The 22,958-nt window shown below is 51.0% G+C and overlaps 1 protein-coding gene and 1 pseudogene across 1 annotated transcript; one reads left to right on the top strand and one right to left on the bottom strand.

Annotated features, from left to right (window-relative positions):
• Positions 1 to 295: 295 nt before the first annotated feature.
• On the bottom strand, positions 296 to 9,460 carry LOC129487330 (protein-lysine N-methyltransferase EEF2KMT-like). Its single transcript, XM_055287906.2, has 5 exons — positions 8,573 to 9,460; positions 6,572 to 6,634; positions 4,597 to 4,677; positions 2,907 to 3,008; positions 296 to 1,683 (listed from the first exon to the last, which is right to left on the bottom strand). The coding sequence occupies exons 1-5, from the start codon at positions 8,876 to 8,878 to the stop codon at positions 1,285 to 1,287; spliced, it is 951 nt and encodes a 316-aa protein (XP_055143881.2). The 5' UTR covers positions 8,879 to 9,460; the 3' UTR covers positions 296 to 1,284.
• A 12,004-nt stretch (positions 9,461 to 21,464) lies between these two features.
• LOC129487399 (small ribosomal subunit protein eS24-like) overlaps positions 21,465 to 22,958 on the top strand; it is a 98,954-nt pseudogene continuing 97,460 nt past the window's right edge.

Genomic DNA, 22,958 nt, shown 5'->3' with positions numbered 1-22,958 from the left:
GTAGGGCTGCTGGGCTCAGACCCTCCCTCCCTGTGCTGAGCTGCCCTCCTCCTGCCGCAAGCCCCCCACGCCCCAAGCCCACCCTGCTCATTGGCCTCTGCCCGAGTTCCCCACATGGTGTGGGAGTGTGGAGCATCCTAGCTTTTCCCCGGTGCCCAGTTCTTTCACTTCCACGGGAGTCCTGCAGGGACAGCTCGGGGACCATGCAGGCCCAGGTGGGCGTGGCAGCTCACCCAGCTCGGTGGTGAACAGCTGGCACGTCTCTGGGTTGTGGACAGTGAAGGCCACATAGACCTCAGGAGCCCGCTGGTGTTCCCAGCAGCCAGCCTCTGCAGGACCCCGACAAGCGACACGATGGCTTCTGGGCAATACAGCACGTCTACAGTGAAAGCTTCAGGTTACTGAAAGGGACCAGTGGACAGTTCCAGGTCATGCTGACCTCAGCAGCAGGGCGAGGCCAGAGAGGCAGCGGTCTGTTGAGACTATTAGATGCCATTTGACCATTTGGGCCATTAGATGGAAAGGCAATTACTTGGGTGAAAAAGGAGAACCTTTAGTAGAGAAAGCTGCAAAAGACCGAAGCAAAAGAAAAAAATCTCCAGACTCACTGGTGTTCCTTAAAAAACCAGCTCTGGTTCTCGGCCTATCTAGAGGGCTTCAAATGACACAAAGCCTGACCCTGCCATGAACTTCGTGTTTCAGGCATCTGCCGATTGGTCTGCTGGCTTGCAGGGGTGGGCCTGTGTCCCTGGCCACCGCTGGACCTGTGGTTTTCAGGGCTCAGACCCAGGACCACAGGCAGAGCTCTGTTTGACCAGAGAGGGGACTGAGTGTGCTGGCAGAGGCGAGGGGTTTTCGGTGGCCCAGCCAAACACCATCTTCTCTCAAGGGCCCTGTCCTTGTCCCAGAAGTGTTTGTTTTCCTCCTGTGGTCTCTGAAGGACACAGGGCATGGCTCTGGGACACAGCCATGTGGTGACGACTGTAACGGGAGTATGCCTGTCTCCAACAAGACGGCTGTGGCTTGAAGGTCACCTTAAGAGGCACCCCTGTCCTTTGATGTCACCCTGGAGGCCCAGAGTAACTCTTCTGGAAGCCCCATCATGTCCATGCCCGACAGCGTCCATTATTCCCTTTTCCCAGAGCCAAGAGCTGGGTAGAGCTGCAAGGACACCGCCTGCACAGGGTGCCCAGGGCTGGGCATTACCTGCTGCAATGACAACATCTGGCTAGAAGGCAGAGAGCTGATTGACCATCGTGACATCCCAGTCCAGCTGGGCCATTGTCACCCTAGGGCTAAGTTGGCAGTGATGTCTGCCTCTAATGAGAGGCCATTGAGAAGGGCATTCCCTCGGAGCTGCTTGAGGACCCAGCTGTGACAGTCGCTGAAGATGTATGCCCGGGAGCGGCACAACTTGCACATGGCCAGGCCTGTGAGGCCGGCGCCACTGTCAAGCTCTAAGATAGTCCTGGCGGGAGGAAAGGGGGCCGTGTCTGTGACTGCACCAGGGTAAGCCTGCCTCGGTGCCCTGCCCTGCGCCCCGAGGTCACCTGTGAGTGAAGGCTGCCGGGTTCTCGACGGCCCATTCTGCAAGGTAGAGGGCAGCATCCCATGTGACCAGGCCCATGGTGCCATGGGAGATGATGGCTGTGCTCTCGGAGAGTGTGACCGAGCCTCTGAGGGCTGCATCAAGAGACAGCGAGTCAGTCCAGCAATCAAAAGACAAGTGGCTTAGAAGACAAGCAGCCATCCACCACATGGCTGAATAAACCATGACAGGACCAATCGCCACTCAGCAATGAGAAGCAGCTAACTGTTGACATGCCAACAGCTCACACAGGCCTCAAGGGTGTCACGTGGTGTGAAAGACACTCATCTCAGGCCACACAGGATTCCATTCATCCAACATTCCTGAGACGACAGAATTCTGGTGATGGAGCACAGGTCAGTGGTGGCCAGGGGCTGGGTGTGGCTATGAAGGGGTGGCTGCCTTGTGATGTTTCAATATGCTATGTTTTTCCTTTGTGGTTTTCTGTATCTATGTTTTATCTTATTTTTTTTTGAGATCTGTCACTCAGGCTGGAATCAGTGGCACGATCTTGGCTCACTGTAACCTCCACCTCCTGGGTTCAAGCAATTCTCCTGCCTCAGCTGCCCAAGTAGCTGCGACTACAGGCATGTGCCACCATGTCCGGCTAATTTTTGTACTTTTTTTGAGACAGAGTTTCATTCTTGTTGCCCAGGCCAGAGTGCAATGGCGTGATCTCGGCTCACTACAACCTCCACCTCCCGGGTTCAAGAAATTCTCTTGCCTCAGCCTCTCGAGTAGCTGGGATTACAGGTGCCCACTGCCAAACCCCGCTAATTTTTGTATTTTTAATAAAGATGGAGTTTCACCATGTTGGCCAGGCTGGTCTCAAACTCCTGACCTCAGGTGATCCACCCGCCTCAGCCTCCCAAAGTGCTGGGATTACAGGCATGAGCCACCACGCCCAGCCTAATTTTTGTATTTTTAGTAGAGACACGGTTTCACCATATTGGCCAGGCTGGTCTCGAACTCCTGACCTTGGATCCACCCGCCTCGGCCTCCCAAAGTGCTGGGATTACAGGCGTGAGCCACCATGCCTGGCCCTGTCAAGTATTCTTTGAGGACTGGGCACCAGGTCCTTGTGCAGCAGGTAGTGTGTGTTACCTCTTGGACAAATGCCCAACAACCCCATGAGACATGCTATTGTTGTTGAAGTGCTTGATTTACAGACAGGGAAACTGAGGCTAAAGAAGGTTAACGGACCTCATGTCTAAGACTGCAGAATGGGTGAGTCAGGATTTGAACCCACACCCACGTTTTCACTTTGTGCAGGAAGGGTATCTGGGCTGTGAGGGGGAGGAGGGTGCCCTTCTCACACCAGCAAATAGCTCTGGTGGCCCTGCGTGGACTCCTTGGCCATCAGGGTCTCTGCCAGCGCCTCGTACAGCTCATCCAAAGGCTCCGTGTGGACAGCCGCGTGCTGGGGGCAGACAGAGTGAGAGCTTGTTTGCTTTCGTTCTAATCTGTAAAAATGGCCAGATGATTTTCACCAAGTTTGGAGGGGAGATTTGGGATGGAATGGTGTAATACCGGCCAGCTGGCATATAAAATATTCACTTCGTTGGGTGTGGTGGTGTGTGATGAATAGTCCCAGCTACTCTAGAGGCTGACATGGGAGGACTGCTTGAGCCCAGGAGTTCAAGGACAGCCTGGGCAACAGAGATCTTGCCTCTAAAAAAAAATAATTCCACTTAGTAGGGAAACCTGGATGGGAAGGCCTTCAACAAGAGGTGTTGGGAGGGTAGGGTTAGGTGTAATCTAGGGCAGGAGACAAGGATTCCGTGAGAGCTGCCACACGACCATGACAGAGAGCTCTGTGTTTGGATCAAACACAGAGAGGAGGAAAACAAAAGGTTCTCTTAAGTGAGCCCAGGCAGAACTGTGAGGGCGGCCCATGCTGCAGGCTGCGGCTGTCAGCAGGCTGCCTCTCCACAGCTGGCCCCATCCTATGATTCACAGGGCAGCAGCAGGCTACACTGGGTGACAGCTGCCCTCTCCTGGTGGCACAGGGCAGACCTGCTGGTGACCACAGATGCACCCTTTTGGGGAGGACTAGGGAGAAAGCAGGTATTGGAGAAGCAGGGGATTGTTTATTTGCTGAAAGTGTGGCCCTTTCACTCAGCAGGTCTGCTACTGCCTACTAAGGAACGGCCTCTCGACATCCTCATGTCAAACCCTCCATGTTCGGGCCCATCTTTAAAATCCATCCTAGGCCAAGTGCGGTGGCTAATGCCTGTAATCCCGCCACTTTGGGAGGCCAAGGCAGGCAGATCACCTGAGGTCAGGAGTTCGAGACCAGCCTGGCCAACATGGTGAAACTCTGTCTCTACTAAAAATACAAAAACTAGCCAGGCATGGTGGCGTGTGCCTGTAGTCCCAGCTTCTTAGGAGGCTAGGCACGAGAATTGCTTGAACCCAGGAGGCAGAGGTTTCAGTGAGCCAAGACTGTGCCACGGCAATCCAGCCTGAGCAACACAGTGAGACTCTGTCTCAAAAAAATAAGTAAAAAATAAAATGCATCCTGTATCAGTCAGGAAAGAGCTCGTTCCCGCAGGATCAATGCAGAGAATTCACCAGAGGAACTAATTCCAAAGGTATGGCAAGAGCTGAAACTTCCAACAGGGGCCTGTGGGGCAACCCAGAGACAGACAAGAGCAGGAAACTCCAACCCTTTCGGCGGGCAGGATAGAGGGTGTGGGTGAGGGTTCCAGTGCTGTGGGCTGGGCCAGCCTGGTAGGAATGAGAATCCATATGCTAGGAGATGGGGCCCCAGAGAAGCAGCTGCTGCAGAAACCCCAGGAGGCAGAGTGAGGGAGAGACACCGGCCTCCTCTTATTCCCGCCCTGCACTGTCTCCCATGGGTCACACGCAGCTACAGCCAGTTGCCTGGGGAGGGCCCTGCCATGCTGGGGTTTGCAAAGCAGGCCCAGGGCCTGGGAAGGACAGGGGCTCCAGCACGCAGGTGGCTATGCTGTCCGGCTACTGGGTGGACGCTGCTCATAAGTGACCTTTTTGATGAGTTCTGAGAGAAAGCACCGGGCATACTTGACTGACAGCGGGTGCTTCACACACACAGGATGCTTCACAGTCTACAGCAAAGGACAGAACGGTGGTTGCTCGAGAACCCGGCTTAAGTCTCCTATGAGCTTCAAGCCAACACAGCAGAGGGCAAACTCCAGGCTACCAGATCCCTCAGCAAAGATGTAGATGGACACAGCGTTCCAGCCCCACGCATCTGAAGTTTGTCTTAAGATATAAGCCGTTTCCTAAAAATGCTTCCACTGCAGTGGCACAGGCTATGGCAGCATTTCTAACGCCCATTCTGAGCAGGAACACAGGGCATGTGGACCCAAACCACCTCCCTCCCAGGGGAGCCAGTGTGAACCAGGCTTTGCAGTAAGGACAGTCGCCAACTGTCTGGCTCTATGGAAGAGGTGGGAAGGCCCACTTGGCAACTGCTCTCTTGGAGCATGTGTCCCTGCGGACAGGATGGAGAGGAGGGGACGCTCAGGGTGACACTCCAGCTAAAGCTGAGAGAAGCCAAGTGCAGGATGAGCAAGTTCCAGGCAGTGGGAATAGCCGGTGCAAGCTCTGAGGTGGCCACGGCCTGGCACTTGGAAAGGAGGGCAGATGGACTGGTGCAGCAGGAGTGGGGACGGTGGGAAAACCGGAGCCTGGAGGGAGAGGGAGGAGATGGTCTGCAGCGCCTGCTGGCTGGGAGGGATGCAGATTCTGCCCAAGGGCAGCAAAGTACCCCACGCAATACACAGGCTCTTCAGGCTGGTGCTGGTTTTTCATTTTTTCTGACACAGAGTCTCGCTCTGTTGCCCAGGCTGGAGTGCAGTGGCCCAATCTTGGCTCACTGCAGCCTCTGCCTCCCCGGTTCAAGCGATTCTCCTGCCTCAGCCTCCCGAGTAGCTGGGACTATACGCATGCACCACCACACCCAGCTAATTTTTGTATTTTTAGTAGAGATGGGTTTTTGCCATGTTGGCTAGGCCGGTCTTGAACTCCTGACCTTAGGTGATCCGTCCACCTCAGCTTCCCAAAGTCCTGGGATTACAGGTGTGAGCCAGTGCACCCAGCCTTGTGCTGGATTTTAAAGCAGCTCTCCCTACATTTCATGCTTCACCATCTACGAGAGTGAGGCTCAGGGTGAAACTCAGGGCAGGGTGCGAGATAACTTCAGATATCTCCATGCTCGAAGCACTGACCTACTGTATTGCCCTGAAAGTCTTCCCTGCTGGGGCTGCATCTTTTCCACATGGATAATCTTGGTTCACCTCTAGCACAGGAATTCTTAACCGGGGCTCCTCGGATGGGCTGGGTGGGTGGGGGTGGAGGATGTCTGCCTCTCCTGAGTTTGTATGGAAAAGGTATTCTTCTGGTGCACTTCTTTCTGGGAGGGAGTCTGTTGCTTTGTCTTTTCTGAAGGGCTCATGGCCCTGCGAAGGTGAAGACCCAGGATGCAGGGTGATCTGCACTTGGCCCTCAAGGCCAAGGTCAGGCTGTGGCTGGGCCGGGTGGTGATCCTGCCTCTAACCTGCATGCAGATGCACTTAAGTCCAAACCCCACCCTGGGCAAAGCAAGGGCCCATTTAGGTCTACAATAGACAAGAGTGGGCAGGACAGGCCTCAAGAATGCAAAAAGGAAAGTCTCTGAGCATCTACCAAATGCTAGAAGCTGTTTTGCACCTGTCATCTCTGTTTTTGCTGTGGATGGTTTAAAAAACATTCCCTAGATTCCCCCCTCTCATGCAGACTTTTTTATATTCTGATGTCTTTGTCTAAGTCTTACATAGAAAATGAAAGCGCTGGAGCTGTCGGAGGTGCTGACACCCACCTGCAGTGCTGACTCCATGGTTTTGTTCTTTGAACAGGGGTGTTTTTAAAGGGTAAAACACACCTGTGGTTCTTCTCTCAGGTCTTCCGGACAGATTCAGGAGGCAGGGTCATGAGTCCCAGGGACTCTGGGATTCTTACCTTCTGCAAAATATCCCCCAGCAGCTCAGAGTCTGATGAGTCTCTTAACTTTGCTTCTAAGCTCTGTGTGGAGGGTAGAGAGAAATCTCAAGGGCGCATTCCCAGGAACATTAAACACGCAACAGAATGTGTTGGCAAAGCACTATGTGATCTCTCCCTGGGGACGTGGAGCCAGTTGGAAGTGGCAGCCACAGCAGCTGAAAGCCTGACCTTCAGATGTCCCAGGCTGCACCTGGATGAGTCACAGGAAGAAGGCTAGAAGACTGACTCTTGGCCACATTAGTCCTGGCTACTTAGCTGCCACCCAGGTCATGGGCCAGCTCCCTGGTTGCACTGGTCAGCCAGGAATTCCCAGGGCAGCCATGGCACCAAGGTTTGATGGGCTTGCCATCTGAGTTTAAGTGGAAATGCAGAATGTGCCCATATCAGCCTGGGTTACATTGTCCTTTTACAGGGGCCTCAAGCCCAGCAGCGACCTTTGGCTCCCGAGTTAGGCAGACTGTCTCGGCTGGTATGTGACACAGGGCAAGGCACTTCATTGCTTCAGAGCTCCTTCCACGCTGTAAAAGGCCCTACGAGACCTGGTCCTAATCCATCTCTCTGGCCTGTTCTCCCTCACCCCTTGCCCACCCTGCTCACTCCACTCCAGCCACACTGGCTGCCTTGCTGTTGTTCCTCAACCACAGCTGGCTTGTTTCCACCACAGGGCCTTTGCATATCCTGTTTCCCAAGCCCTTCCCATGGCTAGCTGCTTCACCACTCAGGCCCCAGTTCAAATGCTACCTCTTTGGGAAAGGCTTCCCTGATGCCCCGACTTTGGTGGCTATTCTCCCCAGTTGCTCCATTCACCATTTCCCTGTTTTCTTGGCTTTAAAGCCACTCTCATCTGGTCTATTCTTGTTTATTCATTTATTTGTTTAACATTCTCTGGCTCTCCCATGCAAGCAGAGCCTCATCTGTCATGGGTACTGCTGATCCATGGTGTCTGGCTCATGGAAGGCATTTATTAAACATTTTGAGACAGAATACAGTAGCTAACACCGACATGCATTTACCATAAGCCAGGCACTGATCCACAGGCTTTTGTACTCAACCCTGACAACAACCCTAAGAGGTAGGTATCATTATATCCCCCATTTTATTAACAAGAAAACAACAGCATAGAGAGATGCAGTTACTTGCCCAAGGTCACACAGGGCCAGGGGTTGGGCCAGGATTCAAAACAGGCAGGCTGTCTCCTGGGTCTGAACTCTCAGCTACTTCACCCTAATCAAACAATCCCTCTGGTCAAATGGGAGTGATAATAATAGTACCCACCTCGTGGGTGTTGAGGGTGAGCCCAACTTAGCATTCAGCACGGGCATGTGAACAATTATAGTCAATACTGAATGGAGACCTATGATGCTTTTATGAAGGTTTCTATTTTGGGTTAAAAATGCACAAATTTCTCCTGACCAGGAATGATCTCTGAGTGCTAAATATTTTATGTCAATGGAATAATGCAAATGATTAAGCAACACCCCATAAAATGGGGCAGACCCAGGGAGGAATATATATCCAAACTGACTCATCCCAGTGAGCTCACCGCACACGAATTACAAATGGGGCGGGGTGCATTAAGCCCCTCTGCTGGCATAAGGGAGGCTGCTGCCTGCCATACGCCTGTGCTGAGAATGGCAGGTCCCCAGAGAGACCAGAGGCCACCCCCTTCTCTGACTCTTCCATCACAGGCGTCAGAGCCTCAGCGCATGAGCCGATTCTGTGCGGTGCTCGACATACAGATGAGAACACTGAGGCACAAGGGACAGCCTGTGACCTGGTCAACGCGCTCAGGAGGACGTGGTTACCCGCGGTCCTGAGGGCGCTGACTTTTTAGAATGGGCGAGGGCAGCTGTGTCCCAGTGACCAGAACGATTACTGCCTTTAAAAAGTCGTGAAAATCATCGTGAACTGTACCCCACACCGAGCGCGCGTCTGCCCCCCAAGACAGTGGAGACGCACCCAGCTTCCGCCGCCAGCCCGCGGGGCAGGAGGGGTGCGAGCGACTCTGGCCAGGCCCCAGGGACGGGGACCGGGTCGGTCGCGCGGCCCTGACCGGCGGGATCCCAGGCACTCACGTGGCAGGAACGCCGGGAGCTTCAGCACGGAGACCCATCCCGTCTGCCCCTGGACTCCAGCGAGCCCCGCGGGCCTCTCCGCCCCACCGCCCACCTGCCAAGGGAAGGAGCGCAGTGCGCGCGCAGCCAGGAAGCGGCGCTCGAAACTCTGCAGCAAGAGTTCGCTCCCCGCGTTCTCCTCGGGCGCCATGACGTGGGCGGGGCCGCAGCGTTGCCGAGAGACCGGGCGGAAGCCGGGCCTGGACTGAAGAGTGGGCGGGCCCAGGGCAGTGCGTGGGCGCAGAGAGGGGGCGGGGCCCGGGATAGGGTCAGGAGGAGCGTCTTGGGAGCGGACTCTAGGGCGAGGCCAGGATGAGCGTTATGAGGGCGGGGCCTGGGGTGGGGCCAGGTTAAGCGCCGTTAGGGCAGGTGCTGGAGAGAGTCCAGGTTGGCGGGTCCTGGGGCGGGGCCAGGATAGGGCGATCCTGGAAGCTGGGCTTTGGAAGCGTCCAGGTTCGTGGCGTCCTGGAGGCGGGGCCTTGCGTGGGGGCAGGATAAGAGTCCTGGAGGCGGGCATTAGCGCAGGGATAAACGATGATTGGGTTCAAGAGGCGGGACTCGGAACAGAGCCCAGGAGACAGGTCTTAGGGCGGGGCTAAGGCCAGACCCAGAGGAGGGCTCAGGAGGCGGGGCCGGGGCGGGGCGTTGACTATGTCGTAGAACATGAACAGGCGGTGCTCGGACTCTGGGAGGCGGAGCTTAGGACGGGCCGACTTGGGGAGGGGCCCAGGGCCCGGGAGGCGGGGCCAAGCCCGGGATGCGGGTTCGCTCAGGAGGCGGGCCCTGGGGCATGGCCAGGCGCTGCTCGGGCCCTGGGAGGCGGAGCTTAGGGAGGGGCCGGTGTCGGGAGGGATCCAGGGACTGGGAGGCGGGTCGGGGCTGGGCTCAGGCGCCGAGACGGAGCTGGGCTGGGGGCGGGGCCGAGACGGAGCGAGGGGTCCCGGGTGTGGGAAACGGGAAGCGGTTTGAGGAGGGGATCGGAATGTGGCTCAAATTCGGGAGGCGTTACCTGCGGTGGATTTGAGGCAGGCCCAGGAGCGAGGCCACGGTCGGCCGAGGCGGGGCCAGGGGCAGGCCCTAGGAGCCGGAGCTTTGGGCGTGGCCGAGTCCGGGTTTGGGGCCCGGGAGGCGGGGCCGGTTAGGGCAGGGGTCCCTGGGATCGTCGGGTCAGGCCTTGGGCCAAAGTAGGCACTCTCGCAGTTTCTCCGCCTTCAGGAAGGTGTTTTTCGCAGGGGCCTTACGGGTGCGCGTTTCGGTCCTGGAGGCGTTATCCTAGCCGCCTCTCCATCAGCGCCACTCGTCTGGGGCCCGATAGGAGGGAGCTTTCCCTCTGTCCCCCAGCCTTTGGACAGTCACCAAACAAGCCATTCGTTCAACAAATTATTAAGCGCCTACCATGTGCCTGGCAAGGCAGATGTAACCGTGAGAAAAACTAGGTGTGGTCCAGGCCCTCCAGGGGCTCAGGGGCTCGTGGAAGAAGTGGACGTTGAAGTACTTATCACATAAATGAGTATAAAAGTACAATAGCGATATCTGCTACTAAGGCGAGCAGACAGAGCTAGCAGGGCTTCCAAGAGGAGTTTTGATCTTGCAGGGACAGGAAGGAGGAGTTAGCTCCTGCGGGGTGGGATTAGGGGAGGTGGTGACATAGACTTGGGGACAGAGTGGAAAACAACAAAAATATAATTACTTTAGTTCCAAGTTATTCTGTGTTGAGTCGAAAGGCAGGGCAGTTAGCAACACAGTTCAGATTTCAGTACTGCTCCTGAAATCTGAACTGTGTTCAAAGTCTAAAACGTTTACCTTAGCAAATTCCTCATAAAACTCCATTTGGAAGAGTCCCGAGAGCTAATTTGTTAAGTATTCTTGCAGAAGGTAGATGAGGAGACAGATGAAATCTTATTACCTCTTTCAGATGAGAGGCACCTGAGCCCTGCTCAGCTATGAGAATGAGAGGGGAATTAATTCTAATTGAATACACTTGTTCTCTCATAGCTGTTGTTCCCCACCAGAACCAAATGAGTGCAAAATCTGACAAAGAAAAAAAAAGATTCATCTTTTATTCCCCCAAAGACTTTCATTTAAATCGAGAGGGTGGGATGTGGTTATTGCTGTGTTTTTAGACAGAATCAACGGTTTCTGGGTGTGAGATGTTGCATACACCCTCTCAGTCCCTGTATCCTGAGATGGAGTCACCTGAGAATCCAAAGCAAGTCCTAACCAGGGATGGGTCTGGGTGGTTAAAGAAGGTTGGCTTCAGAACTGGGCCAGAAGCAATGCTTTGCTTTTCCTGTTTTGATCAGCTCTCTGCCTGCAGGAGACAAGGAAAACCAATGGGAACAGGTTAGTTACACTCATAAATCCTGGGCTTATTTTATTAACTCACATAATAGCTATTAATTGCCTTTCCTCCAAGGAGCAAAAGGGCATATACGGTCAATGCCATAGTAACACTGTATTATGTTATACTAAAATATTAATCTAGGCTGGTTCAGTCTTTCCTGATTCCATAGATTGGAAGCAGATTGAAGAAGGACGCTAGCGGACCACAGAGCTGAGCTATACATACAGAAGAAATCTTTCTTTCTTTCTTTCCTTCCTTCCTTCCTTCCTTCCTTCCTTCCTTCTTTCTTTCTTTCTTTCTTTCTTTCTTTCTTTCTTTCTTTCTTTCTTTCTTTCTTTCTTTCTTTCTTTCTTTCTTTCTTTCTTTCTTTCGTTCTTTCTTTCTTTCTTTCTTTCTTTCTGACGGAGTTTCGCTCTCTTCTTGCCCAGGCTGGAGTGCAATGGCGCGATCTCGTCTCACTGTAACCTCCACCTCCCGGGTTCAAGTGATTCTCCTGCCTCAGCTTCCCGAGTAGCTGGGATTACAGGCGTGAGCCACCATGCCTGGCCATTTTTGTGTTTTTAGTAGAGACAGCGTTTTAACACTTTGGCCAGGCTGGTCTCAAATTCCTGACCTCAGGTGATCTGCCCGCCTCTGCCTCCCAAAGTGCTGGGATTACAAGCATGAGCCAACGCGCCTGGCCAGAAGAAATCTTTATCTTGGTGTGCGGGCTCTGATGAGGGACAAATGTCATCTATCTTGGATCTGAATGTGGAAGGATCAAGGCACTGAAGGGATTTTTTTGTTTCAGTCTCCCTCTGTTGCCAGGCTGGAGTGCAGTGGCACGATCTCGGCTCACTGCAACCTCTGCCTCCCAGGCTCAAGCGATTCTCCTGCCTCAGCCTCTCGAGTAGCTGGAACTACAGGCACGCGTCACCATGCCCAGCTAATTTTTGTATTTTTAGTAGAGACAGGGTTTCACCACGTTGGCCAGGATTGTCTCAATCTCTTGACCTCATGATCCATCTGTCTTGGCCTCCCAAAGGGCTGGGATTACAGGTGTGAGCCACCATGCCCGGCCTCACTGAAGGGATTTTTTTAATGTCACGTGGCTCTCACAGGTGCGGTGTATTCGGGTGCAAGTAAAGATTAGCACTGATGCTTAAAACCAAACGTAAAATTCCAGGTGGTGTTGCTATGGGGAGCAGAATTAGGACAATCTGAGTGGTTTCAGTTGCAAGAGTGTGTGTGTGTATGTGCAAGAACTACAGTCAAGATTCAACTTCTGGCTTTGAGGGTCTCTTTAATAACAGTAATAGCAACCTAAGGCAGTTTAACAGTATGGAATGGTTGCCTTTTAGAAATTAAGCTATGGGCATGGAAGTTCAATCAGTACACTGAAGTTTTTCCTTTATCTCTCTTATGGTTAATGGTTTCTGCAGAAAAGGACCACTTGATTTCTTTCTAAAACGTTGCTTCAGGGTGTAGAGACCTTTATAGGTCATGTTTCAACTTACAGAAAATTTTTATAGTTCAAATATAAATCACATTCAATGTGGACTTTGTAATAGAATTTAAGGTTAAGTAAAGTTTCCACTTTCCTTAGGCTGTTTGTAGTGCCCAGCAGGCCCCATGATATCGAGATGGAAGTTATGTTAAAGGAGGAGATTGGTCATGGATGGGCAGAATAAGGAATATGGGCAGCTCAGGCTAATGTTACAATGATTGAGATGTAGAAAGAGGGCCAGGCATGGGATAACGCCTGTGATCCCAGTGCTTTGGGAGGCCAAGGCAAGAGGATCGCTTGAGGTCAGGAGACCAGCCTGGTCAACAGAGTGAGACCTAATCTGTACCAAAAAAAAAAAAAATCTGGGCATGGTGGTGTGCGCCTGTAGTCTCAGCCACTTGGAAGGCCAGTTCAGGGGAGTCCTTGAACCCAGGAGTTTGAGGCTGCAGTGAGCTATAATCACATAACTGTACTCCAGCCTCAGTGACAGGGTGAGGCCCTGACTCAGAAAAATTGAGTCAGGGAAAAGATTGGAAATCTTAATCCTCGGTACCCAGGAATGTGACCTTATTTGGAAATAGGGTGTTTATAGATGGAATCAAGTAACGATGAGTCATACTGGATTGGGGGCAGCTGATGAGGGGGCAGATGCAATGACTGGTGTCCTTATAAAAGAAGAGAATGAGGGCCGGGCATGGTGGCTCATGCCTGTAATCTCAGCACACTTTGGGAGTGTGAGGTGGGAGGATCACTTGAGGTCAGGAGTTCAAGACCGGCCTGGCCAACATGGTGAAACTCCATCTCTACTAAAAATACAAAATCAGCACTGTGTGGTGGCAGGCGCCTGTAATCCCAGCTACTCAGGAGGCTGAGGTGGGAGAATCACTTGAACCTAGGAGGCAGAGGTTGCAGTGAGCCCAGATTTTGCCACTGCACTTCAGCCTGGGTGACAGAGGGAAACGCCATCTGAAAAAAATAAAAGAGGAGAATGTCAGGTGAAGACAGAGACACAGGGAGAAGGTAGCCATGTGATGAGGGAGGAGAGACTGGAGGGATGCATCTATAAGGAACACCAAGCATTGCCAGTGGCAACCAGAAGCCAGAAGAGGCAGGAAGGATTCTCTCTTACATGTTTCAGAGGAAGTGAAGCCCGGCCGACACCTTGATTTTGGATTTCTAGCATCCAGGCCTGCGAGACAATACATTTCTGTTGTTTTCAGCCACGTGCGGGGCCCTCGTTGCTGTTGTGGTTTTTTTTTTTTTTTTTTGGAGATGGAGTTTCACCCTTGTGCCCCAGGCCCCAGTGCAATGGCGTGACCTTGGCTCTCTGCAACCTCCTCCTCCCAGGTTCAAGCAATTCTCCTGCCTCAGCCTCCTGAGTAGCTGGGATTACAGGCATGCGCCACCTTGACCAGCTAATTTTTGTATTTTTAGTAGAGATGGGGTTTCACCATGTTGGCCAGGCTGGTCTCAAAGTCCTGACCTCAAGTGGTCCGCCCGCCTCAGCCTCCCAAATTGCTGGGATTACAGGCATGAGCCACCGCGCCCGGCCTTGTGGTTATTTTTTTAGACAAGATCCCACTGTGTCATCCAGGCTGGAGTGCAGTGGTACAATCTCAGCTCCTGCAGCCTCGACCTCCCTGAGCTCAGGTAATTTTCCCATCTCACCCTCCAAGTAGCTGGGACTACACGCTTGACTAATTTTTGTATTTTCTGTAGAGATGGGATCTTGCTATGTTGCCCAGGCTGGTCTCAAACTCTTTGGGCTCAAGCCATCTGCCTGCCTTGGCCTCCCAAAGTGCTAGGATTACAGGCATGAGCCACTATCCCTGGTCACCCTTGTTAAAAAATAATTTCAAGATGGTGATGGCAGATTATTAAACCACAGTGGGGACTCTTCTGTGTCCTTGTGGGACTGTCCAGGTAGCAAGCCCATGAAGCCGGCCCTAGCTGCTGGGTTCTTGGAGTGCTGGACCTCCCGTGGCATGTGGCAAGGAGTTGTCATGGGTTATCACAACTTACGATGATCAACTACAGGAGACCCAAAGACCACTCAGTCCTTTTTCTGACGAATGGCTGTGTATGTCACACTACCAACAAACAGAACCGCAAGAGCTCCTGTGACAATGCTGAGCCCGATCACTGCGCCTTACAGAGCAGATGCCCTCTATACCTCCACTCCTGTTAAGAAACCCGAGGGTTTTTAATTGCCTGATTATTAAGAGGCTGTTCTGGCTGCTCCTGATTCCCTGGGAAGTTTCCCATCTAGCCGCTAGTGAGTATTAATTATGGAAATGAAATGTACATTTAACCCAAGGAAATGCTCACTCTAGAGAAATCTCATAGGGCAAGTCATTGAAAGCCGATTTACTAAATGACCTCTTCGCCAAATGACCCATTTGCCTAATGACCACTTTGCCAAAAATCCATGGGATGTCCTGCTTATCAGTAACTGACAGTCAGACGCAGCTTATCCTAGGCTCCCAATAGCATGTGGGACAGGGGAGTGGCTACAAAATAGTTGTAGCAAAACTCTAAAACTTAAAAAGAAGAGAAATCCTCCATAATTTGGTGAATTGGTCGTTCATTTAATTAGTTTTCTACAAAAGGGACTGTTAACAAGGAGATCATGGGCAGTGTCTTACAAGAAGAGAAAGGATGTATATCACCCCTGCCCTCCCCTCTTTTCCTTTTTGTTTTTTAGAGGCAGGAATTGGAGTGCCATAGCACAATCATAGCTCACTGCAGCCTCAAACTCCTGGGTTCCAGCGATCCTCTCGCCTCAACCTCCCCAGTAGCTGGGACTACAGGCATGTGACACTACACCCAGCTAATTTTCTGTAGAGACAGGGTCTCTCTATGTTGCCCAGGCTGGTCTCAAGCTCCTGGCCCCAAGTGATCCTCCTACCTCGTCCTCCCAAAGTCCTGGGATTACAAGTATGAGCCACTGTGCCAGCCCATTACTCCTTTTTGCATGTAATTGCTTTAAGCGCTTGTTAGATCACTGGACAGTATCCAAGTCTCTCCTGGCAAAAGGAAAGATAGCCAGTGTTTGTAAACAACCCACAAAAGAAGGCAACAGCAAATTCTGAGATGATTTTATTCTTCCTTTGTATCACCCAGATCGAAGGGGTTTGAAGTCTTGAGAATTTGCAGTCTCGTTTCACACTCTCCCCTCTCCTTTTTCAGCATCAAGTAAACAGCAGGGTTTTGCTCCTCCCCTATGAACAGCTTTCTGTGCTATTGAAGAGGGCTGATTTCCATATCTGGAAGGGGCATCTTGGGGCAGACTGTACACAGTGATTTCCTGAGGACCGGAAGCATTATAGCCTGATTTTCTCTATAGAGCGCCTTCCCTTTGCCTAAAAGGCACTATGTAAAATATTACCAGCAGGTGGAGGGATTCCCTACCTCCCCTGCTCTCTGTTTGGAGCTGTTGGCATCTTGTTCCTGGGGCTCCAAAGCTGCTGGGAAACAGGATTGTTCTGCTTGAATTCCTTCCTCCCCACCGTGAGACCCCTTTTTGATTCTTTTCTATCTCAGGACAGAGCAGACTATGCTGACACTTTTCTGGCAGCTGCTTTTGTTTCTCACCTGGCTGCTGGTCATAAGAGTTCACGAGCATTTTCTGGGTGACTGCCAGGGAGCCATTGTGGGTTTGGGGGTGACTCTTAGGAGCTTACACATGAATGGGTAGATGTGGATGCCCTTAAAAGGCTCAGCCAGGCGATTCCTCTTGAAATCTGGCCCGAAAGCTCTGAATATGATCTTCATATCCATGAGAACATTATCAAAGCCATGGCTGCTTTTGTTGAAACACATTATAATTCTCTGAAAAATAATAACAATAAAAAAGCCATTTTAGATTCCAATCCACTGAAAGAAAACTGTCCCTTAGTTAATGTCTTGCTTGTTGGATCCATGAAGTCTTTGAGAATCTAAACTACAAGGACACTGCTCTCTGTGGTGGTGGAGAGAATACCGAGGATTTAAAGGTTTTTAAGAAAGAGAATGTAGAAAGCCTACCCATTGGAAACAGCAAGATCATGATAATTGTACTGACAGTAATAATAAGCTCAAATATATGGAGCTTACTATGTATCATGAATTGTTCTGAATGCTTCATGAATACATGTTACCTCCTTTACCCTCATGGCAGCCCAGTAAAGGCGCTATTCCCCATTTTACAGCTGGGGAAACTGAGTTACAGAGCTTTTCTGCACTGAGTCATCAGGAGCATGGTGGGCTGCATGCCTCCTGGGAGGTACTAAGGAGCGATCTGAAATGTGTCTGCAGACCCCAGAGTTGGGGACTGCAGAGGGAAATTGAGATCAGGGACCCCAGTCTGGCAGAAATGGGTGCAGCATGGGGCATTGTGTTCCTTCCACCGGAGGCATGAGGTGTGTTGCAGACAGTCATGAAACGTGGCTGAATCTTGCAAGCGAACCGCAGTCCTAGGGTTGCTGCTTGAGACAAAGACCCCTGTCAGTGGAACCTGGTGACCTTCAGCCTTCTGTGTCAGGCTGCAGACAGCAAGAGATGGCAGCAGATTACACCCAACAGGAAAAGGGCCATTGCCATCCCACAGGTTGCCACAGGAGGAGATGACATCTCTCCCTCTCCTCCTCCAGCAGTGTCAGCTGGGGAAGAGGTGGGTGGGTGTGCACAAAAAAGTAGACCACAGACCATGCTCCTTCTCCTCCAGTCTGCTGGGGCCCTGAGAGAGTCTGCAGCCCTTGGCCAGGGACCAGCTGACACAGGAGAACAAAAGACCTTAGGCTGGGATAACATGATTGTGCAGTTCATCCTCTAGAGCTCCCTGTGAGATCAGACTGGAGCCAGTCTGCAGCTGAAACCACATCTCACTTAGCTCCTTCCCTGCCATATCCTGTTTTCCTTACTCCTATCTCCTGAGAGTTCTTCCTGAATCAATTACAAGCACTCAATCCCTGCCTCAGATTCTGCTTTTAGGGAACTTGACCTAAGACAGAAATCTTAGTACTAAATACTTTGCAAGATCTCAGAAGCGCTGCTATCCACAGGCAGGTGAGATATTACCTTCCCTACCGCCTAGCAGTCAGTCTATGATGCGATTCAGCTTTGTGGAAGTGCTTCTCTAAAGAATTTCCCCCAATTTAAGATGATTTTAATTTGCTTACTTGTTTACTGTCCATTTAGCTACTCTAAAATGTGAGCTCCAAATCAGGGGCCATGTCTGGTTGGTTACCCATTTCCTGGGACCTAGAACGGGCCTAGCTCAGAGCAGGTGCTCACTATGGATGGAATGCACGTTGAAAGAATGCATGAATCTCATCTCCTTTTGCAGGTGAAAAACTTCCTATTCTCACCCTGATTAACTTTCTTTCTTTCTTTTTTTTTTTTTCAAAATGGAGTCGTGATCTGTCACCCAGGCTGGAGTGCAATGGTGCGATCTCGGCTCAGTGCAACCTCTGCCTTCTGGATTAAAGCAATTCTCCTGCCTCAGCCTCCAGGGTAGCTGGGATTACAGGTGTGTGCCACCACGCCCGGCTAATTTTTTGTATTTTTAATAGAGACAGGCTTTCACCATGTTGGCCAGGCTGGTCTTGAACTCCTGACCTCGTGATCTGCCCGCTTTGGCCTCCCAAAGTCCTGGGATTACAGGCATGAGCCACCATACCCAGCCACTCTTGATTAACTTAATGGAAATATTTACAGAGATTCTTTCTCTTCTGGGTTCTAGCATCTTATCTGTAACCTCTGCAGATAATACATTTTCCTTCCTGACGATAGCATTTCTATGGTTGCTTTAACTTGCAAATCCTCTAATACTTATTTATTCCATTTCTGATTGGCATTAGACATAATTCTCAATTTTTAGTGACAGCACTTTGTTTAACTTACATATAAATCGACTTTGCCTTGAAATGGGACATTGACTAGGATGAAACTTCTAACATGCTGTAGAACATAGTTTGACTGGCTAATTTATTATTTAGAAGAAGCTAATATTGCCATTATGAGGGACTTAGATGGCTCTGAAGAACCAGCTGTATTTCTGATGTTTGCAATGTTAAATCACAGATACTGTCAATGTGAAATAGTTTCCATGTGCTGTGTTCTCAATACACACCTTTTCGAAAGATATCCCAAGCTGTAGTCTCAGGAAACAGTGAATTTTCTCATTTGGTCTCATAGGAATTTGGGAAGCTATGCGGGATCCCCATTAAATGAGCTCCAGAAAGACACATATGTGCACTCACACACACACTCACACATGTACCACACCACACCTGACTGCTTATTTGGGAGACATGATTATCAGAAGTGCTATTTTCAATAAATACTTCTGAGAAATAATCTGAACACTTAATTGGATGCAAAAGAGTGGGTATTTAGTATTCTACCCTTTAATTAGCATAATTAGTGTTTCCAGCAGCAAAAGCAATTGGAAAATCGCTAGTTTTATTAGGTTTGAAAGGGTGACTCTGTAGGCTGAGACTCAGACCACGCCACACTGGTTGCAGTCAAGAGATCTTTGTTGGAGGAGTCCGAGGGAGAGCCGAAGCAGAAGAGAGTGAGGGCTCTGCAGCCTCCGTCTTTTATGCCTAGGGACGTTACGTGGGGGTCGCTGGTTGGCTGAGGGGCTGGGTCTAGGCTGAGGCGGGAAGGCGTGACCTCTGATTGGCTCCTTTTGGCGGGCCTGTGTTGGGGAGGAAGAAGAACCCGGAACCAGTGCCATTAGGGTGCTCTTGTTACCTAACATTCCTCCCTTTTTTATTTTTTAAGAAGTGGGGAGGTGGGCGTCACTGTTCATCTGGCTACTTCCTGCTGAACAGGGGCGTCATGGGGAAGGGATATTGGAGGACTGTAGGGGCAGAGCAACAGCAGGAGGCCAAAGAAGACGTCACTGAAGGTGAACACTTCCCAGGGTGTGAAGTCTAAAATGTCCCTTGTAAGTAGAGGTCATCTATGGACACGAGCCATCCGTATGGCAGGGAAGGATCTGCTATGAGCCACGTATCTTCTTAGAGGGCCTGGAGGAAATCTAAGAAATTACAGGTCCTGGAGGTGGAGGTCGTAGATACGGGAGTCCTGGTAGTCTTCCTCGGTTGCTAGGAGTTGGTAGTGCCTAATGAGAAGCTGGTTAAAAGTCTGGTTAGATAAGGAGGAGATTTGTTGTTGTGTGAACTTTATTAGGCAAGGGAGGAGAATACACAAGGCCGCTATGCCTAAGAGGGGTCCGAGAAACGGTAGGACTCAAGCTAAAAGAGGCATTTTTAGAGTGTCCCAGGAGAAGGAACAAGAATCTGAGATGCGTTGTCTGATCTCAGAAGCCTTGTCCTGTATATGCTGGGCAGCATCTCGCACTATCCCTGACTGATTAGTGTAAAAACAACACTCTTCCCCTAAGAAGATGCAGAGTCCTCCTTTCTCAGCAGTGAGGAGGTCTAGGCCTCGGCGGTTTTGGAGAGTCACTGCTGCTAAAGAGTCTATTTGAGATTGTAAAGTAAGGATAGATTTTGTTATTTCCTGTAAACTGTCTGAGAAATCTTTTGAGAGGGTGTGGTAGTAGGATAATGACGTGGATAAGCCAGCTATTCCAGTTCCTGTGGCAGTGGCCATTCCTAACCCTATAAGTAGGGGTACTAGTTGCACTGCTCTTCGCTGATGGACTTGAGCTTTGAGGGGTACTGATAAGGTCTGATTCCCTGGGGCAATGTCAATGTGGGGGCTTAGAAAGACTAAGGTTCAGGTGCCTGTCCAGTTAGTGGGGAGGCAGATATAGGCTGACATTCCACAAAAGAAGAATATGCCTTGGCTGGGTAGACAGAACTCGTTATGTATGTTAAAAAGGTGTGTGAGTCTGTTGTTTTCATTTTCCCATACTCCTAGGGTATTTGCTAAGGCAGCTTCAGTGAGCGGCTGGAAAGGGGTGTTGGGAGCAAACTGAGTGGCTCCCTGTGTTTTATTTTTCCATTGGAGGAAAAATCTTTTTGTATCTACTAGGAGCCATTCGAGACAGCGATTGAAAGAGGGGATGAGAAGGCACTCACTAGTGGTGGGGGCGCTGCTGCGGGGAGTCCAGGGGTGAATGGTCATGCAGGGAGTATGTCTGCCATCACAGAACCTGGACTGTTTGTTGAGTAGGGAGGAGGTGATGATTTTGGGGGGGCCCAGAGAAGCGGACAGGCTGGTTGATTGGAGCTGTTTGGGTGACTTGAAAGTTACTATGATCAATTGGGGCTTGAAGTTGTAGGGCGTAATTACAGATGCGGTGGTAGGTGCCCTAGAGGCAGGCCAGATGACAGGTTGCATTGTATGCATAAAGGGGCTTGGCAAGTTAAAATAGTATTTGTGGTTACAGGGCCGTGTATGGGCTTTTTATTGTTTGTGTAACGGGTGATGTGGGAAATGTAAGAAAGCAAAAGTTGGGTTGCACGTTCTGTCATGGTACTTTTGGTCATATCAGAGATGGGGAAGTCGGCTAATGACTGCATGTTTAGAAGTTGGAAAGGGTCTTTTCCTTCATAATGAGGGTGGTAGGTCAAGTTGGTGAAGACCTAGTTTTTTGCAGGAATGGGAGTGGCAACATAGCCAGAGGTTGATAGAGAGATACACAGCCAACAGTCATTTGCCAGGGAAGGATTGGACTGGTTTAACAGAGTGTGAGTTAAGTTGAGAGTCTTGTAGAGGTAATTAGGAGCTAGTGGAAGGGGAGAGGTGGTTGTATGAGGTGTTGAAGGAAGTAGGAGGGACACATAGGCAAAGAGTAAAAAGGAAGGTAAAGAGGGTGCTCTGGAAAACGAGACCATTTTATCTAGTATGAGTTCTTTCACTTATCTTTTAAGGAGGAAACGGTCGTTCCTCAGGATTAGTGGTAGGAGCCTTTTAGTCTGGGATGTTTCTTTCTGAAATAGAAGGTGCAAGTCCTCTAATTATTCACAGGTGTCTTGGGATTCCTGAGCTGATGATCCCCGACTATGGGAGGGCCAGAGGTGGAGACAGCGCCCCAACACTCCTGCAGAACCAAGAAAGTAGCTCCGGTATTGAGGAAAATGATGAGACGCCCATCCACTGTAAGAGGTACCCTGGGCTCCTGCGTGGTGATGGTGTGTGTCGGGGAAGAGGTCCCAGGGCCCCGTCAGTCATAGGCCGCTAACCCAATGAGATCGGCTTCAGGACGGGGGTCTGGCCCAGCTCCCCCGAGGGAGCTGGGGCAGTCGGTCGCCCAGTGGCCAGATTGTTGGCACTTGGGGCACGGTCTTTTGGGTGGTCTGGGATTAGGACACTCACGAGCCCAATGGCCTTTGTTCCCACATTTAAAGCAGGGTCCAGGGGGTTGGCGGTGAGTGGTGGATATAGAGGCATGGCGTCTGATAGGCTGGGTTGAGGTCTTGAAGGCCTGAGCCAACATCTGGCACTTTTGCCTCCTTGCCTGCTCGTCACGGTTGTGGTAGACTTTGAATGCGGTGGCGAGGATCTCGGTCTGCGGGGTAAAGGGACCTCTGTCTAGCTTTTTTAGTTTGGCCCAAATGTCTGGGAAGCTTTGTGCGAAGAAATGGGACATGAGAAGTTGCCTGCCGTTGGGGGCTTCGGGGTCTATGTTGGTGTATTGTTGGAGTGCCTGTGTAAGGCGGGCGAGGAAGGCGGACGGGTTTTCATGTTTTTCCTGAATGATTTCGTGAAGTTTTTCAAAATTGACTGCCTTTTGGGCTGCCTTGCAGAGATCTGTTATTAAACAGGTGGAAGTGGTCTTGGGCCAAGACACCGTTCTGGGAGTTATAGTCCCAGCCAGGGTCATGTTCGGGGACTGCCTGCTCCCCAATGGGTAGGGCTGGGGTTGTTTGGTGAACCTGATCTGCGTAAGTACGGGCCTGCTCCTAGACTGGTCTGCGCTTCCTGAGAAGGAAGGGGTTAGAGAAATTCTGATGTAAGAGGTGGAGTTAGAAGTGTATGAGCCTAAGCGTTGACAAGACAGTCACAGAGAAGGGAACATGGACAGGAACAATATATTTTGTTCGTGTAACTTCTGTAAGAGGGGCGAGGACGGAAAGGTGTGATGTGGAACGAGAGTTGGGAGGGCTAAGCGGCAGAGGGGAGGGAGCTGGAGGGGTTATGGAGGAAGGGGAAAGGAGAGAGAGTTTGGGGGAAGTGGTAAAGGGCGGGGCTGCCGCTGGCCGGGGGGGCGGCTGGAGGGTGGGGCTGAGGGTGGTGATATGGAGTTAAGATTGGGGGAAGGTGAGGGCAGTGATACGATGTTGAGGGTTATACGGGGCTGTGGGCATAGGGGATCTCTTCCCATTCTCCCGTTCGTTCACAGTATTTAGAGGCCCATAAATGGGTCATTTATTTTGGTTGTTTAAGGGGTTGTGAATTTGATTAAGCGTTTAGGTTTGAGGTCAGCGGCAAGGCCTAGGG

The sequence above is a fragment of the Symphalangus syndactylus genome, chromosome 1 (assembly GCF_028878055.3).
Source record: "Symphalangus syndactylus isolate Jambi chromosome 1, NHGRI_mSymSyn1-v2.1_pri, whole genome shotgun sequence".
Taxonomy (NCBI): domain Eukaryota; kingdom Metazoa; phylum Chordata; class Mammalia; order Primates; family Hylobatidae; genus Symphalangus; species Symphalangus syndactylus.
This window is presented reverse-complemented; position numbering and strand designations above follow the sequence as displayed.